Source organism: Microcebus murinus, chromosome 1 (assembly GCF_040939455.1).
Source record: "Microcebus murinus isolate Inina chromosome 1, M.murinus_Inina_mat1.0, whole genome shotgun sequence".
In the NCBI taxonomy this organism is placed as follows: Eukaryota; Metazoa; Chordata; class Mammalia; order Primates; family Cheirogaleidae; genus Microcebus; species Microcebus murinus.
The window spans coordinates 143,723,295-143,742,840 of NC_134104.1; the positions used below are offsets into that span (position 1 = coordinate 143,723,295).

General features: G+C 45.5%; 1 protein-coding gene across 3 annotated transcripts in view; it reads right to left on the reverse strand.

Annotated features, from left to right (window-relative positions):
• Nucleotides 1-5,122: 5,122 nt before the first annotated feature.
• TRANK1 (tetratricopeptide repeat and ankyrin repeat containing 1) overlaps nucleotides 5,123-19,546 on the reverse strand; it is a 110,787-nt gene continuing 96,363 nt past the window's right edge. For all 3 annotated transcript variants that reach the window (XM_012745418.3, XM_012745416.3, XM_012745417.2), the window contains 4 exons: nucleotides 16,702-16,847; nucleotides 12,823-15,869; nucleotides 12,074-12,172; nucleotides 5,123-10,994 (listed from right to left, as the gene is read on the reverse strand). In XM_012745418.3, the coding sequence (XP_012600872.2) occupies nucleotides 10,894-10,994; nucleotides 12,074-12,172; nucleotides 12,823-15,869; nucleotides 16,702-16,847 (3,393 nt within the window). In that variant the 3' untranslated portion in view covers nucleotides 5,123-10,893. The remainder of the gene's footprint in view (nucleotides 10,995-12,073; nucleotides 12,173-12,822; nucleotides 15,870-16,701; nucleotides 16,848-19,546) is intronic.

Below are 19,546 nucleotides of genomic sequence, written 5' to 3' on the forward strand. Positions count from 1 at the left end.
CTTTAAAAATTTTACCTGAAAGCTCTAGATAGGAAGGAGATTAGAATTCTATCAGGAAAGTACCTCCGTTACAATCCCAGGTCTCCCTGAAAACGCTCACCTGACTTGGGTTCTGAAGAGCCGAGTTTTGATGAGTCAGGGGAACTGCGGGTCAAGGGCAGCAGTCCTGCGGTCGGGTCCAAGGACCCTGACGCTTGGCATGGGGCATGCGTAGTCCCAGGATGACAGACTGCATCTTCTGCCTTTCATCTAGCTTTTTCTGCCAATTTAAAGCCCCAGCCAGAGGGGATGTTTGCCCCCTTGCTCTGGCCCAGAAAAAGTCACCAACTTGAACAGTAGTTCTGTCCCCTACCCCGACACCCCTTGTGAAATCAGGAACATTCCGCGTGAGGGAATCTTTACCTTCCTTGGATGGCCGAGCCCTGTGTTGTCCCAGGGGTCCATCTCCAAGGCCTACGAGACCAGTGGGAAAGATTCCCGACAGTGGGTCACCTCCGTGGCTCTCACCCAGGAAGATGGACTCGGGGAGCCCCTCAGCCCACAGCGGACAGGTAACCAGAGCTGCTGCAGCGGTCCTGCCTCCCTCCCACTGGCAAATTAGCACCTGCAAGGTCAGCGGTGGAAATAACCAAAGGACCCCAGAAAGTTGGAAGCATATTGACAGCTGCTTGAAGGAAAACTGAAGGGAGGAGGAAACTGGTGGAGCAGAGGTTGGGAAAAAAGTGTCCTTATGCTCAAGAAAACTTCCACCCTCTCTATGTCTGCACAGTTCAAACACACCTGCCGGGGGCCCTGTGGGCTACAGCTGGAGTGGAGGGCCTGAGGGACACGGCTGGGCAGGGCACTCAGAGCGTTGTTTTCATCTGTGTAATAGATGTACTAATGGCATCTCTCCCGTGGGGCGGTCGTGTGTATTCAGAGGCAGTCCCCATATGAGTCCAGTGCTGAAGGACTCGTGTAATACATGACGGCTGTTATTAGCAAAAGAAGCCGAAGAAGGAAGCAAGATGATGCCATCGGTTGTGATACTCACAGGCAAGGATGCTCCAGGGAGCAAGGCAGAAGGTGTAGAGCAAGATAACCAAGAGTAAGATGTAAAAGGATTCGGTGATAAAGTTCAAGGTATAAATAATGGACAACCTTAGAAGCTGAAGTTCCCTCTTACGGGGGGCTGGAGATGCGCCCCAGGTGGATTTGGGTCAGTTGGATGAGAAGACAGGACCAAACCAGACCAGTGTGGGACCTCAAGGGGTGTCTAGAAGAGCAACCTTTCCTACCAGGCTACCATCATCATGGAGCACACGATATTACCTCTGAATATCACTTTGTGAACACCTGGTGGGTGAAGTGGGCTCTTTTCTGACCACCTCTTGGAGCAACAAACATTTTCCCTCTTGTGCCTCTCCATTTTGATTTCTAAAAATCTCTTTATTGTTTTTCGTGACCACAAATATCATCCACACTATTTTTAAAAACCTAATTCTTACAGAATACTCAAAGTCACCACCACCAACAATTTGGAACTAAATTTTTGTTTATTTTTACAAAAATGAATTGAACCATAGAGCCCCCTCTGCTCCTTGAGTTTGCAGTGATCTTTGCCATATTTCCAAGCTAGCACATTTAAATCTTTTAAAGACTGCATGACACTCGTAGTATTCAGCCATGCCCCTGCAGAAAACGTGGGTTGTCTCCCAGACACTCCTGCAGTGAACATTTAATTGGGCACTTGTAGGAATGTTTCTTTAATGTAAATCCCTAAAAGTAGGATACCAGCTACATACATACAATGAAATATTATTCAGCCTTTAAAGGAGGAAAATGACAGATGCTACAGTAGAGATGAAACTTGAGGGCATTATGCTAAGCCAGTCACAAAAAGACAAATATTATATGATCCCACTTATATGACATACCTAGTCAAATTCACACAGACAAAGTAGAAGAGTAGCTGCCAGAGGCTGGGAGGAGGGAAAATGGGGAATTAGTGTTCAGTGGGCACAGTTTCCATTTTGCAAGGTACAAAAGTTCCAGAGATCTGTTGCACAACATGTGAATATATTTAACACTACTGAACTGTACACTCAAAAATGATTAAGATGGTAAATTTCACCTTATTTTTATTTTACTACAATCAAAACTAATAACAAAAAAAGGAGAAAAAGACCCACCTCCCCCCCCCCAAAAAAAACCCAAAAAGTGGGAAGGCTAGATCCAAAGGAGAGTCCATTTTTTATTTTTATTTTTTATTTATTTATTATTTTTTGAGACAGAGTCCCGCTCTGTTTACCGGGTTAGAGTGCCCTATTGTCAGTCTAGTTCACAGCAACCTCAAACTCCTGGGCTCAAGCAATCTTCCTGCCTCAGCCTCCCAAGTAGCTGGGACTATGGGCATGCACCACCATGCCCGGCTAAATATATATACTTTTTTTTTTTTTCAGTTGTCCAGCTAATTTCTTTCTTTTTTTTTTTTTTTTTTTTTTTTTTGGTAGAGACAGGGTCTCGCTCTTGCTCAGGCTGGTCTCCAACTCCTGAGCTCAAACAATCCTCCTGCCTTGGCCTCCCAAAGTGCTAGGCCTCTCAGAGTACTAGGATTACAGGTGTGAGCCACCGTGCCCAGCCCCATTTTTAATTTTAATGGATACTGTTGAAGTGCCCTCAAAAAAGGCTGCACTGATTTCTGTCACTGTTACAGTATGTAAAAGGGCTCTTCTCCCACAGCCTCTCCAACACAGGCATTGTCAACTTTCTCTCCTTCATGATTTGGTGATAGCAGATGGGAGGGAGGGAGGGAGGGCAGAAACTGACACACTCTACTTGAAGCATAACAAAAGAATGTTTGTCCACTCAGCCCCGTCCAGATACTCAAGAGAGACCAAAACTTGGTTGCAGGGTAGGTGCAGATCTCTGGAATGGCTCCAGAAACTCCAGAGATATTCTAATTCTCTTCCCCCATCCCACTCCCTAACCTTAAAACGATGACTCCAAAAATCACAGACTGGCCTACATTTCCCTGAAACAGCTGTCCTGCCGAAACTCTAAAACTTGGGTTAAAAATAGTCTCTGTCTCTAAAAGAAGGCCGGGTCCCTGGGAACAAAGCCCTCTTAGAAATATCCCCACCTCCATAAAGGCACACAAAAGCTGACCCAGCATGGTCCCCGGAGCTCCTCCTTGCTCGTGACCCCCTCCCTGTCACGGAAACAGAGGTCTGCCTGAAATCTTTTGTTATTCTCGGTCCATCTGTGGAGGGAAAGTAGGAAGGGAGGGAAACAATGCAATTACAACCTAGCTACCAGCTTGGTTGTCATTATTTCCATTTTATAAATTCCCAAATGGACTCAGAGACTTAAAGTAAGGTGTCTGAATTCACAGTTAGTATGAGAAGCCAAATTTTAATCCTAGATCCAAATATACCAGGGTGGCAGCACCCTGTTCCCCATTGCAACCTTTCCCCTCTAAAAGTTCTGTTATATATTCAGGTTGAAATCATCCATGAGAAAAGAAAGATGCATGTGTCTTAAGCAGAGAACATAGAACTCTGAACAGGGCTAGAGTTCTGCGGCACCAGGAGACAGGTGTCTAAACAACAACCCACCTCAAGAACGCCTGGTACCTTGCTGACGGCTTCCCCCTCCTCCTTCCTGAGCCGGGAAACACATTTTCCTGGGTGGTGGGTGGGAGTGAGGATCAGCTGTCTAATGTTGTTGGCAGGCCTGGTTTCTCTGCTGCAGAAAGGAATTAAAATCTATCAGGTTAAACAGAGAGGTTTCCAATGAACTCTTAAGCTCTGTGCCGTTATGGGGGTGCTGGGTATGGAGGTGGCTCCTCTTTCCGCCCACCTGGCCTTTTGTTATACAGTCAGAATCTCTGGAGCAGATTTAAAGTGATAAGATCAAATGAAACCGGTCTCAATTGCCTAGGAAAGACATTTGTGGCAGAAAGGAGAGCGGTTGCCTGCTGTGTTGATTTACCTGTCCTCTGAACTAAAGAATGACCCAGGGACAGATTTCTGGCAACTACATGGTATTGATCCAGAAACATGTTTAAGGCATCCTAGACCCTAGATAAGCCTGCTAGAGAAGGCCAGGGAGAATTTAATGTATTCTAGTGTGTGTGTGTATGTGTGTGTGTGTGTGCGTGCACGTGTGTGTGAGAGAGGGAGGAGGGAGAGAGACAGAGAGAGAGTGTTAGGCCTAGAGCAGATTATGATGATATCATGGCTAGAGAATCTCCAAATGCCAGATTCTTGTCCTGCAAGGACCATGAAGGAGATAGATGCATGAGGAGAAATGACCAAGAAGAATAGCACAATGCTGTGTTGTTAGCTAAGCATCATGCCCTAGACCTGCAAAAAGAGTACATATGCAAGTATCTCCCCATTCACATTTCAGTATCCAGGAGCCCCCTGCCCGAATGGCCCTGAGCCTCTTCCCCACTGATGTACTGGGTCCAAGGGGGTGGGGGTGGCGCCAAGGGTGGCTGGTTGGGGAAGAGGGGTGGAGATATGGGATGAGTTTGGATGTGTGGCTGAAATGTCCACATATGCCAGGGAGGGCCTCCATGGTGTAGGACAAAGCAAAGGGTGGAAAGAGAAGGGGTCAGGGGAGAAGTCTCCATTTATACCCTTACCCCGGTTTCCCACAGATTTTAGGGGCAGGCCTACCCTCAAGTGACATGCGGCTGCCAGTGGGCCATGGGAAGCAGAACCCAGGAGTTGAGTGAAAAGAATCCTGTAATATTGGTCAGAAGGACCCACTTTTCCTGCCGGTTGCCTTGACAACCAAGTCTCAGCTGCTGGTGAAGGCCTGCACGCCAGCTAGTCGCCAAGGTTCACAGGAGAGGTTGCCAGGAGGCAAGGATGGGTTCCAGGACCCTCCTGGGGCAGTAGGGTCCTAGGCACCATTGTCCTAGGATCCCCACTAGGGCAGGGAAAGAGGTAGATAAAACCCTTTCCTTCCAAGGCAGACCATGTAATACACGGACTCCAGGAAGGGGTTGTGCTCTGCCACCTCCCTGCTCACCAACCACGGGCACACCCTCACTTCACACATATATAATTAGTAGTTACCACTCTACATTTTGGAGAATTGATAACAGATGCAACATGCCTAATAGTACCCAACACGCAGTACGCTCTTGTTTTTGTTATCTATTGCTGTATAACAAACCACTCCAAAACTTAGTAGCTTAAAACAATATTTATTAATTCTCATGCTTCTGGGGGTCAAAAATTTGGGCAAGTCTCAGCTGGTGGTGGTTCTTCTGGTCCATTTGGCATCAGCTGGGGTCACTGACACAGCCACATTCAGCTGACACCTGGGCTGAAAGGACCAGGAGGTATTCGTTTGCATGCACGGTGCCTTGGGGCTCCTCCCCACGTGGCCTCTGCACACAGCTGGCTTGGGATTCTTCACAGCATGGTGGGCTCGGGTATCCAAACTCTCACAAGGCAGCTGGATTACTCCAAAAGCTGCCAGGACTCTCAAAGGCCAGACCTGGGATTGGCACAGTGTCACTTCTGCATTCTATGGGCTGAAGCAAGTCGTAGGGGAGAGGAGACAGACTCCACTTCTGGATAGATGAATCTCTCTCTCTCTCTCTCTCTCTCTCTCTCTCTCTTTCTCATACACACACACACACACAGAGAGTGAGAGAGAGATAAGGAAGAATTAATAGCAGCTATCCTGAAGTCTACCTAGCCCTCAACTCTTTATTCAGAATTTCTGTTCTCAATGTATTGTCCTCTCCCCTTTTCAAGAGAGTATCATAGCTAAGACTTTTGGCTTCCTCGGTTCAGGAGTGAGGCAGGGGCCAAAAGGTGTCATGACCAATAGGGACCTGCACTCATCCTCATGGCAATACAATGAGGAGGTGAGAAAACTTCAGGGGATGTCTCTGGACCAGATGCCCCAGGGCACCCCAGCCTTGCAAGTTCAGCTGGGAAGGGAAAAAGTCCCCCATCTTCTCAGATACCCTGCCAGCTGGGACAGAGCGTGCTCATGTCAGCCACAATGACCTGAGGGAGAAAGGGCCTCCCTCATTTTCCCCATACCACACAAGCCTACTAATACATAAGAAACTCCAAAGAAGCAGAGGGTCCTCCAATAATGATTTAGGCAGAACTTCCCACCAAAGAGGGAATAGGGGTAGGGTAGGATTTAATTCAAATAAAATGTGACATTTCTTGCACAACTGAGATTCACCTGTCTTACATTATTGTTAGATCATTAAACCCCAGGACTATCAAAGCCATACTGAAATCAGATGGAAACACAGGATGCTCACATACAATGCCATTAACATTACAAAAAAATAAAAAAAAAAAGCATACCTCGTATGTATATTGAGTAAAACCTGGAATTTGCTTTGTTGAGATTTTAAGGTTGAGTGTTCATAGCCTTTGTCATTTTCCTGGGCCACAGGACTGGTCCCCTGTCCAAGCCTAAAGGGCCATTTCTGAGAGCTTCAGAGTGAGGTGCAAGCCTTGTCCGTCTCCTGGCCTCATGCCTCTCACATCTCCACACGCCATGTACCCGCCTGACAGCACTGGACTCTGCCCCTTGGGAGGAGCCCAGAAGAGCCTGCTCCATGGGCAGGAAATTAGTAGCTGCTGCACTCTGGCCACCAGTGGGAGACTTGGTGACAGTCAAGACCTATGAGCCTTAATATTCCCCCTTTCCACATCATCTGAGAGCAAGTGTAATGTAAGATGTAAGACACACAGAGTTCTATGAGCAGGTGCTCTTGCTGAGGTCAGTGCTAGCCAGGGTGCCCAGCAAACCTGGGGCTCATTTTGAACTGCAAGTGAAAACTCCAGGGAAGCTGAGGCAGGCTGGCTAGGAAAAGGTAAATTTTAGTAAGTTCAGCCCTAGATTTGGGGCTGGAGGAAAAAGAGATGGGATTCCTGCATGTGAACTACAATAATCAGGGTGGTGAAGGTGAGGGTGCTGAAGACAGAGTAAAGCTGGCAGCTTTGGGAGCAGTGCTATGCTGTGCTGTGCTGTGCTATGCTGTGCTGTGCTGTGCTGTGCTATCCACTGGGAATGACCTTGCGCAGCTGCTTTGTCCTGTCCTTGAGGGCCAGAGGCCAGGCTGTTCCAAGTGGGTGACAATAGAAAACACATAAGTTTCCTTGTGGGGCATTCCACTTTCCTGTAATAAAACACTGTTGCCAAAAGACAAGTGAGAGATTGAAGGAAATGAGCTCTTTAAATGCCCAAGGGCTAGCACACTCTGTGCACTGACATTGTGCAGGAGTGATGGGCTCCAAGAAAGAATTGCTGGCACTTGCTGTTGACCTTGGTACCTGAGACCTTGTGGAAAGACTGCTGGCTGGCATCAGAAAACCCAGGTCCAAGTCTTAGTCTTACCCCAAAATGGCTCTATGACCCAGGGTGACTTGTATAATCTGGGCCTCAGTTTCCCCACCAGTGATTTTGCTAAGGTACTGAGATGCAAAGCTCGGGATACTGTTAGCCCCCAAATCAGCTTTTGTCCTGCCTTCAGTCATTGGAAGACTAGACTCCTGTCCCAGAGAGTGTTTGGGAGAACAAGGGCTCTTGGCTAAGAATGGTTAGGCTGGAGTGTGTGTGTTGGTGGGAAGAGGGGAGGGAACAGCCACCAGAGGCATAAGACCCTCTTCCTCTCCCTAGCAGGCCTCAAGGAAACCAAACAGCATTCTGAATGGTTAACAATGGAAGTGGAGCCAATGTCTAATGCAGTTTAGAAAACTGCTGTTTTCTAAGAAAACGGTTTCTTTCTAAGAAACTGTTAGGAAAGGGTTTCTTCTTCATGATGGGTTTTTAGAAGATGAACCATCCCTGAAAATTCCCTCCTTTGGGGAGATGCACAGTAGGTGCGTATGTGCTTATCTGGCAACTGGACACACAGGAGTGCCAGTAGGACAAGCTAGTAGGGTGATCATGACAAAGAGGAAGATAGCACACCAGGCCTGACAGCTGCCAGGCCTGCTCATAAGGTTGGCCTTTGGCTGGCATCTGGAACTTAGATTCAAGAGGGTTCCCACTACTCCCAGGACTGACAGGAGTGGCCCCCAATGCCTAAATTGTTTTTATAAACAACGTGGTTTATGCTGAACACTACTTTCCTTCCGAGACTCTGGGACTTTGACATATGCTAGGTAGAAGATACCTATATGACCAGCCCCCAGGAAATCCTGAGCTCTTGGTCTCTGGTGAGCTTCCCTGATTGGCAATATTTTACATAGCAAGTTGTCACAACTCGCTGCTGAGGAATTAATCCTGTCCCGTATGACTACGAAAAGGACACTCGGAAGCTTACACTTGGGTATCCCCCAGACTTGGTCCCATGCACCTTTCTCTTTGCCAATTGTACTTGGTATGATTTTGCTATGATAAATCAGAGTCATGATTACAACTACATGCTGAGACCTATGAGCTCTCTTAGTGAGTTACCAAACCTGAGAGTAGTTTGGGGGATCCCTGACACACACCCCCTTCCTGGACTTCCAGACCAGGACACCAAAGTCCCTGCAACTGGAGTCTAGGATTCAGGTCATTAATGGAAATTATTGATCCTTCTGTTGCTTTCCTTTCTCCTATCCCAACCTCCACACCCACACTCTGAGGAGCCTTAAAAGTTGAGGAGATGGATTCTTGCAGGTCACCTCTCAGGCAGTGCTATTGGACAGTGCTGATCTAGAAGGCAGCAGGATCATCTGTTCCAGTTCTGAGCCTCTTTAATCTTAAAGCATAGGAGCAGATGCTATGCTAGCTAAGACTCAGCTGCCCTGCTCACCTGACACAAGCAAACACTGACATCACAGCACCAAGACCTGAGGGTATTTAAACCCATGGCAACAGTTTACAGAACCACTCTGTATCAGGCAGGAAGGGATCTCAGATCAATTTCCCAAAAGGGGAAACTGAGGCCCAGCTAGGTTATGTAAATGCTGCTATTACCCATTCAATGCACATTTCTATCACCACTGCTTTCTCACATTTCCTTCTCTCTCTTACACCAGATCATGAGGCTCCTGAAGGTGGTGCCGCACTCAGGCCATCAGCATTGAACAGCTCTGACTCATCCAGCTTCCACGGCTCACTAGGGGCTGGGGAGGGATTCAATTCCAGGTCTCCTGCCTCTCAGGGAAACATTCCTTCTTAGGGGAAAGGCCTGGTACATGGAATGGAAAAAACTCCTTATAGTCCAAACCCTGCATGCTCAGGAGCATCCTAATTGGAGAGAATATGCACAAGGCAGGCCCTCAAGAACACTTCAACCAGTTGTGAGTCCCTGGACTGAGTTTTATTTCTCTGTCCCCAACCAATAAGCTTCTGTCCTGGCCAGCATCAACCGGCTGACTAGAAGGAACCAGCTCTATGATTTACCCCTTTACTCTGAGTAGAGATTGAAAATAAACAAAACGATAGCAGCAGGTAAGAGAAATGATTTAACTTTATAAAAATGCAATAATACAGCAAGATTTGATTGGGGTCTTCTTTTTTGTTCTGTCAAGTTTATAAAAAACACCTGGAATAAAACTTAGAAACATAACCTAATAAAAATTAGAAACAAACATTTCAAGAGAGCAGAGGCATTTAGAAAGACAATGAAGATAAAACAATCAGCAGCAAAAGCAGCAGCAACACGGGGGAAAAGTTGGTTCTGTTGTGAAGACAAATCAAAGACCAGTGTGAACCTGACCTTTCCACACCAGGCTGAGCAGAGAGGTGGGGTAAGGGTGGGCAGTGACCCTCAGAGAGGCAAGAAGGCTTCCCAAGTGGGACCACACTGAGGGCTGCTGGCTCAGTGGATGGAGGGGGGAAGCAATGGCCTCCTACAGAAAGGCCTACACCCTGCCCTCTCACAGGGTTGACCAGCCAAGTGGCAGTGATTCACAGCCAAATCCGCACGGATTGGCACTGTAGGGCTGGCTTCCTCCTCTGTCCACTTGCTCTTAACTGACCTGCGGCTCTGCAGGTCATGGTCCTACCATGGTGAGCTAAGCGGGGAGAAACTCATCAGAATGTCAACCTAAGCTAGAGTGGCAAACATGCCAGGGAAAACCAAGAAAACTAGATATATAGGGCTGCATAAAAAACACTTTTCAGAATGTCTGAACCACAACCAAGGCAGAGTTAAGACCACCTTGGAGAGGTGAGCCGGGAATGCCCCCAGCAACATTCCCCAGCCTTTCACCTCTGGGCGAATTCTTGACTACATTCTGAGGTAGTCTAAACGTGACTTGCACAGGCAGCTGAGAATGGTCACAAGAAACGGAGGAAGGAAGGGCAGAAAAGTTGCCACAGAGAGGAACGGCTAACATTTATAATGGAAGAAACTACACTACAAATGTAGACATAACCAGAGATAACTGAATGCGGCCTGGTCTCACGGTGGCTGGTGGTAGGGCCCACACAGCTCTTGTACTGCTTAATGTTGCAGTAGGGTGACAGGAGATGAGGGGTCCATAGAGGGATTTTCTGGTCCAGAGCAGCGGCAACTCTGAGGTGAGAGGAGTCTGTCTTAAATGCCTAGTCCCCTGCTATTGACTCATATCAGGATAAGGATGAGCCAGAAAGCCTGGGGACTTTGAAAGGAGAAGTCCCAATGTTTCCTTCAACTACAACTCCTCTAATCTACACATTTCGCAGGAGGAACTAATACTGTTAGACTTTACTTGGGAAACACTTAAGAGGTTCCTGCAGATGAGGGAGTAATCAGACCCTAAGCGACCACTGAAAGACAAATAACAAGAACAAAAAGCAAAGGCCTTAGCAGACTCCCCTACTCATTTCTGTAATGCTAATTCACATTCTTTTACCCTTGGGCCCCCCTGCACTCAGAATTCTAAGTCAGGATGGAATGTTCTAAAGGTTGAGGAGGCAGCAGCTGTGTGGATGTGGATGTTAGTATTTTCTCTGCTTTCCACATTTCCGTGAACGCCTCCTAGGACGGAGCTCACCAAAGTCTTCAACTTCATTTTCATAATCATCTTCCTGAACGACACCTGTTTAAAAAGCAAAAAACAGAAACAAAGTGCAGAATGGTGATTTTGTTGTTGTTGTTTTTAACCACTCCACTTTCTAGTAAAATCTAATGTGTCTGTAATAAGGGTGCCGGAGAAAGAGTATTTTCCTTTGAGTACTGATGTTGCTTCTCAAGAAGAGCCAGAGCAAACACCCTTCCCCAGAATTAAACTCTTTTATAGGCCGGTTCCTCTGGCCTTATTTTAGAGGCCCTTTAAAACACAAAGAAATCAAGCAAAACCTAAAGTCAACCATAAACTTGAGTTGGTATACCAATTATCTTCCTCTATAAGCACAAAACCATAGTTCCCAGAAGGGACTATATGCTAAATATTATTTATTGGCACAGACATTTGTGCGAAGTCCCTTCAAGATTTCCCTAACTCTGGGGTCTGGATTTTCCAGGGACTTCCAGGGTTAGTGAAATACTTGGAGCAAAAAGAAATGTGGTCCAGCCAGGAGGGGGCAGTAGTTGGAATGGAAAAGAGGGAAGACATTCCTGATCACACAGAACTTGGCGAGATAATTCTGACTGCAAGAAAAGAAACCTTATTCACTCTACACAAGCTTTTAACCCTCTGTAGGAAGATGTGTGCAAGTTTCCCTAATGATTTTGTTTGTTTTGTTCAAAGAGTGTATCCCCAGGCCTAGAACAGCATCAATACATACTAGACACTCAATAAACATCCATTGACTTAAGTAACTGATTGACACAGGAAAATATATTTATCAAAAGATGGCTTTACAATACTTTTCCCATCCTTGGGAGTCCCTGCATGGAATATATGCAGTGACTAAACATCATCAATAACAGTTCATGAACAGCAAGAGGTTTTTAGCAACTAACATGAGCCTGGTATAATAGCTCTCACAGTCAGATAGGAAAGCTCAGATATTAATGTTGCCAATAATTTGACTCAATGGGGTGATGATCCTAAACAGTGAGAAGCCACTACTGACATCACTGGGCAACCCCACTTTAGATTCACCTCAGAGCCAGCAGTATTAAGAACCACAGGACCCAAAGTGTTACCTGTCCCTGGAATTTAGGACTCCTTACCTTCCTCCTTTAAGCAGAGCTCTGTTTTCATCAACCACTCTCGTGCACGCCTGACTGACAGGATCAGAATGTTGACCAGCCGAGTCATTGCCTCCTCCGCTACAGAAACCAAAGAACGGGCTCTGAGTGAAGAGATCATCACAGGGACTAGAACACCAAGTACTAGAGCCAAAGCCCCCAAGCTCCAAAAGCTGGTCTCTGTTTGTGCTTTTCCTGAGGAGAGCTCTCCTTACAGGGAAGGGACCACAAGCTGCCTTCTGCCACCACAATAAACTACAATTAAAGGCTAGCTTGACACCATTACTGTGTATCTACAGAGACTGACAACTGCAAACATTTCAGGATACTTGTATTCAAAAGTCATTAAACCTTACCCTGGAAAGAGTGTCTGAATTATAGAATGTTTTAAAATATGCAGTTTTACTGAGTTTACATATAACTTGTACTCAATGTTGCTAAGAAGTAGCTTCTTCTTAGATCCTCTCCATAGAAATTAGCAATTTTCTCATCTGTAGCACCCGGGAAAACTTATCTTGGCCAAAGATAATCACAACCTTATAATTGGGGGAGGGTGGTCCAAACAATGAGGTTTTGCTGTAATTTGAGAATGTACATTCCTCACTTATATTCTGCTAATGCCAAGATTCCATCATCCCCAAGTCAGAAGTCACTACAAAGGATTTAACTCTGACAAGCATTCTCAGAACCTGGTCTAACCCCTTCTGGGCCCCATCTCTACAGGCCCTTACCACCAGCCCAGGCCTTCCGTCTGTAGAGGTCCTCCACCATATCTGAGACCCTTTTGATATTCTCCTGGACCTTCCTCTGCAGCATGTGGCTGTGCTCTTTAGAGCCCAGGTGACTGTGGATCCACACGCTCTGCTCGATGTCCTGCACCACCAGCTTGCCTTCATCAATGGCTGGGTCTACCTTCTCAAGGAAAAATTCTGAATATTTCTGGTAGGCCACTTGCTGCCTCTGGTGGCCTTCTAGGTGGATGTGCTGCTCGTAAGATTCGCTGTTCCTCTCCCGACACTCCTTCTCTTCCAGCTCAGCCCTGGAAAGGATCACAGCCTCTGAAGCCACTCCCTCAAATGCTTTGCTGGGGCTGAAATAGTTCTCAGGGCTGCGGATGAACTTTACCCCACAGAGGTCACACTGAGTCCTGTCCACATCAGCCCTTTTGAAATTCCCAGCCCCAGGCTCCCTGGCCTCCCTGATGTGTTCTGCCTGGGTGCCCACCCTTCTCCTCCAGCTAATGCACAGAGACACCACCAGACACGCCCTCCTCAACTTTCGCTGTATGGAGGCCTTCCGCTGCTTTTGAGAAAAGATGGCGGCCAGGAGGTAGTCTCGGTCTTCTAATGCCAGCTCATCTGTCTCATCCTCACCAAAGTCACACTCAGGTTCAGCTAAGTAGTCCACAGGGTCCATACAGAGCAAGCGATTCAGTCTGACCTCCTCATGATAGAGGCCGCGGAACATGGATCCTTTGGTTTGCACACTGTCCCACCGCCAGTGGCAGTCCATCAGGTACTCTTCATCCCGCTCAAAGAGCAGGTCCTGCAGTGCCTCAGCCACAGACTTCACAGTGACCGCCATCAACACCCGCCTCACCACCTTTAGGAGCCTCTCGGGAACCTGGTCTGGGCAGTCCATGCTCATGAGCTGTAGCCTCGTCTCGATCTCCTGGAAGTGGCGGTACAGGAGAGGCTTGCAGGATGGCTGCAGGACCTCCTCAGCATTCACTAGCATCACCAAGCACAGCACCAGTGTCCGCTCTGCCTCGCCTGAGACCACACAGTTGATTTCACTGAAGGCATCAAGCAGAACGTTGAAGTGCACATTCTCATAGCCACATAGCACCTTGACAAGATAGGAGAGGTGGAACCGGAAATCCTGAATGGCTCTTGTCACATCCTTCGGTTTGTATTCCTGAATTATGGAGAACACGTCCCCAAACTCTTTGTCTTTCCTGCTAAACAGGAACTCCCAGTAGTGCAAGAGCGCAATGTAGCTCTTGGGGAGGCACAGGATGGCATTCTTCCAGAGACGGGCCAGCACCACCCCGCAGTGGACAAACTGGAACTCCAACACAGCCACTGTGTTTCCAATGCTGGGGATGAGTGGGTCTTTGCACCTCTTGACGAGGACATTCATAAAACGGAAAAAGAGCCTTTTGTAGTCTTCTGGGTTTCTATACACATAGAACTGGTCAATGCAATTCTCCAGCAGCCGGAAGAAACACAAGTGGGTCTTCTCTGTACTTTCATCATCCTTATTGGGTGCCAGCATGCCAAATTTACCTTCTATTCCTTTAATCCTGCTACCTCTCCCCCTGCCCCTGTCCTCTTTTTCAGACTCTAGAGCTTTGAGCTCCCTATTGTAGTTGTCCTCCTCCTGGTGGAGCAGCTTTTCAAACTCCTCCGGATAGTTGGAGGACAGAAGGAAAGCTTGCATGGCACTAAGCCACAGGTCTGTGGATTCCCGGCGGCTGCGTGCCTTTTCATTTTGAAACAGAAAGTAGATGTATTCTTTCAAAGCAAACCTGTAGGATCGGAAGGATTTGTAATGTGGTTTGAGGATTTCTTTGCATGCCATGGGGTTTTCTGACAACACTCTCTGATGGAAATGCTTAGGGAAGAGGACATTCAGTAAGGATTTGCAAGGTCCATACATATCTGTAGATAAAATATAATCAATTTCTTCAAGTTCTTCAGCTAAAATTTTAGGGAATACTTTTTTGGCTTCCAGAAGCAATCCGATAATTGCCACTAGGTACATTTTCGACTGAACCATACACTTGGCCTCACAACGCCGCAGAGGCCTGTGAAAAGCATCGCAGTTTTCCTCCTCACATTTTAAGCCTACAAGAAACCTCGTGCAGACCCGTGGGTAGGTCTTCCCAAGCAAGCTCTGTGTAATCTGACACATCCTGCTCAAAAGGTGTTTGTTTAAGGCTAATTTCACCTGGTCAGTCATTATCAAGTAATGGTCTTTTGTCTTCTTCTCTCTCAAGTTTAAATCCAGGTCAACAATTATTCTTAATATAGGCCCAGGGTCATTTTGAGCAATCTGGCAATATTTGGCATCCACCTGGGAAATCCCAAAAAACTCAAAGCAAGATTTGACCATTTCCTTCTCAGCATTGTTAGTCACTCTTTTGAGGGCCCTGACTAGATTGAGGAGGACTTCCAAGCCCTCTGGAGCCAGGGCCAGAACCTTCTCAGGCTCGACCTCACACTGGCTGGCTGCTTCATAGAGCGCTTCCACCACTCCAGCTGAGTGGTTGAGTGTGTCAAACTTGAAAAAGGCATCCTTGAGCTTCTGAAAGTCTCTCAGAATTACCCCTTGCAGGAATTGGGCCTCGGCGATGCCGGACAACTGGCTGGTTTGATAGCAAAGGTCAAGTGCTTCTCTCAGAATGGCCTTGGTATGTTCCACATCAGAATCCCTGGCCACATTAAGGCGGGCAGCCCCCAGCAGACACGAGGCCTGGAAGTCCTTGTCCGTAGTAAGCCTGGCAGCCTCCAGGAGGCAGCCGTGTTGCTTCATCAACAGAGCAGCCTCTTCTCTCCGACCTTCCCTGTTCAGCAAGTCTGCAGCTTCTGCTACGCATTTCCGAGACTTCAGGAACACCAACTGGTCCTCTATATCTAGCTTCGAGAGGACAGCCATCATTTCCTTGATCTTATTTGCACTAAGGTACTTTGCTGCGGCTTCCAAGTAAAACTGACTGGCAGAATAGGAGAGCTTGGAAATGGGAAGGGTCTTGGTCCTTAGTATTTCTTCATACCTGCAAAGACAGAGGGCATGTCAACTTACTGTCACTCAACCAGCAGAAAATTTCCTCCAAGATACATCACAGAGCAACTTAAATAAAATTCCCAAGTGTAGATATTACAAAATAAGACTAAAACTTGTCAAGCATTCAAGCATTTTTATAAATGCTTCATTTTACACTGTTATCAGTATAATAATAATGAATAATAAATTTTTATTCTTCAGTCAGGCATTAATGTGCTTTAATGAAATATAGCAGAGGTGCAACTCAAGTAAGTGGGAGTTAACTTAGAAGGTCAATCTATAAGGCAAAATTTATGCATAGTCAAAATTACCCTTGAAAATACTCCCTTCAGCTCTCACAAAACCATGATAATCATTTGGGGTATACAACTCTGTTCAATTTGATGTGATTAATGAGAAAGAATGAAATGGGGGCTGTATGCACATCAGTAGCTACATTAGTCTCCCCCTTATTATCTAACTTATGATTCTTCTCTTTTGCCAGGGGTGCATGTGGTTGGATTTGTGTGAGATTAATGAAACTCTGAAGGGCCTCCTTTCATTCTGCTGATAGAAATCAGTATATCCTGTTATATACACACAGGTAACACACACCCTCATCTTCTTCGGCCCCCTCTCCTCATGACACTCTGTCAAAGCTTATAAAGAGAGTGGAAAACACAGTCTTGCTCTCAAGGCCTAGCACCAAGGCCACCACTCAAGCAGAAGGAGGGCAACATGATCATTCCACTTCGGAAATGTCAGGGTACCACCACCCAGGGCAAGCTGCCCCCAGGGAGGAGAAGAAATGGAGGGAGAAGGGAGAGAATAAAACCACCTACTTTTCCACTGCAATAGCAGCTTCTTCAAAAAGCTCCTCTTGGCAGCACATTTTGAGTGCTAGATCAAATTCCTGAATCTGCTCAAAGCATCTGAAAGCATCTTTGTAGCACTGGCTTCGCTTATAGAAATACGCAGCATCTCTTATCTAGGACAGAGTAAAAAATTACTTTTAGAGTATTCATAACATAACTTTCTAGTCTTAAAAATATCACATATAATCAAGAAATGGTTGTATGTCTGCTATTTATTAGAATCCAGTTAAAACCCCTAAAACATAGATAATATTATGAAAACAAACTTAGAGACAGAAAAATAAGGTTAAATCTCAACCTCACACCATACACATAGGTAAGCCCTAGGTGAATTAAAGATCTAAGTGTGACAACCATTAAGGGAAAATGTATGAGGATTATCTTTGTGACCTTGAGGTCACACGTAAATGGAAGGAGTCTTCACTTAACTCCTTTGACAAATAATATCTTCATAGGCACATGTAGAACACTGAAAAAGGACCCGCACCTTTCACCTCTAACAAAAATCAACTCACGCTGGGTAACAGACTTGAACATTAGGTGTGAAATTATTAGAATTCTAGAGGAAAACACTGGAAATATTCTTTTAGACATTGGCCTAGCCAAAGAATTTATGAAGAAAACCCCAAAGGCAATCACAGCAGCAACAAAAATAAATGAATGGGATCTGATCAAATTAAAAAGCTTCTGCACAGCCAAAGAAACTGTCAAGAGAGCAAACAGAAACCCACAGAATGGGAGAAAATTTTTGCAAGCTACACATCTGATAAAGGGCTGATAACTAGAATCTATTTAGAACTCAGGAAAATCAACAAGAAAAAAATAAACAACCAGGACATGAACAGAAACTTCTCAAAAGAGGACAGAATAATGGCCAACAAACATATGAAAAAATGCTCAACATCTCTAATCATTAGGGAAATGCAAATCAAAACCACAATGAGATATCACTTAACTCCAGTGAGAATGGCCTTTATCAAAAAGTCCCCAAACAATAAATGTTGGTGTGGATGCAGAGAGGTAAGAACACTCCTATACTGCTGGTGGGACTGCAAACTAGTGCAACCTCTGTGGAAAGCAATATGGAGATACCTTAAAGCGATACAAGTAGATCTACCATTTGATCCAGCAATTCCACTACTGTGCATCTACCCAAAAGATCAAAAGTCACTTTATGAAAAAGATACCTACACTTGAATGTTTATAGCAGCACAATTCACAATTGCAAAGTTGTGGAAACAACCCAAGTGCCCATCAATTCATGAGTAGATTAATAAAATGTGGTATATGTATACCATGGAGTACTATTCAGCTTTAAGAAACAATGGTGATATAGCACCTCTTGTATTTTCTTGGCTAGAGCTAGAACCCATTCTACTAAGTGAAGTATCTCAAGAATGAAAAAATAAGCACCACATGTACTCACCAGCAAATTGGTATTAATGGATCAACACCTAAGTGGACATATAGGGAAAATGTTTATCGGGTGTGGGGAGGGTGGAAGGGGGGAGGAGGGAATGGGTATATACAAACACAATAAGTGAGATGTGCAACGTTTGGGGGATGGTCACGCTTGAAGCTCTGACTTGAGGGGGGAGGGAGGGCATGGGCAACATACGTAACCTTAACATTTGTACTCCCATAATATGCTGAAATAAAAAAACCCACAGCCCCCCCCAAAATAAAATAAAATAAACACACACATATTTTGTATTTTAAAAAAAAACAAATAATATCTTCAAAGAAACCCAAAACACACAAATTTCAGGAGAAAAACTGGTAGATTTGATTATATCAAAATTGTTCAAACAAAGGGCACATGAGATAATGTTAATAGAAGACACATATTAACATCTAGATCAGCACTGTCCAAGAGAACTTTCTGTGAAGATGGAAATGTTCTATATCTCTGCCAAACAATCTACTAGTAACTAGCCACATCTGACGATTGAGCCCTTGAACTAGATTTTTAATTTCATTTAATTTTAATTAATTTAAAGTTAACGAGTCACAAGTAGCTAGTGGCCACCACACTGGAGTGGGCAAGTCTAAACATAAGAAGGATTCCTGCAACCACAAGAAAAACACTTTCCTGGAAGCACAACAGAACACTAGGCAAAAGATATAAACTGGCAGTTTGCAGGGGGGAAACTTGACCAATCAACAAATAAATGAAGATTCTCAACCTCACTAATAATCATAGGAATGCAAGTTAAAACTACAGTAAGATACATCTACCAGGTTTTCAAAAATTGGAAAATCAGAATCCACTGAACATGGTCAGGAATGTAGAAATCACAGAACCCTTGTGCACAAAGTAGTACAGCCATTCTGGAAAGCAAAGTGGCCATCCTTAGTGAAATGAAGTATATGCATATCCTAGAGCCGGCAAGCCCACTCCTGGCAATACACCTTGAAAAAGTCTTGCACAGGACTATAAGATGACGTGCTGTGCCATGGTGCTGTGTATGGCAGCCGGGAGGCGGCAGCAGCCTGGACATTCATCACTAGAGAAATGGAAAAGTCTATGCAGTGGACACCCACTCTGGAATACACAGCACTCAGAAACGTGGCCAGACCTTAACACCATAGCGGGAGGAGGAAAAAGTGAAAAAGAGAACAAGATGCCATTTAGATAAGCTTAAAGTACATATGTATAGAAGATATAACTATTTACTCTTCAACAATGCAATTGGAGGACATATATTAAATGTATTAGAATGGCTGCCAATGAAAAGAGAATGGGAATGGAGACTAGCTGTGAAGAACAGGATGAAGAAAATAAAACACAATGAGTGGGCCCTATACCCAC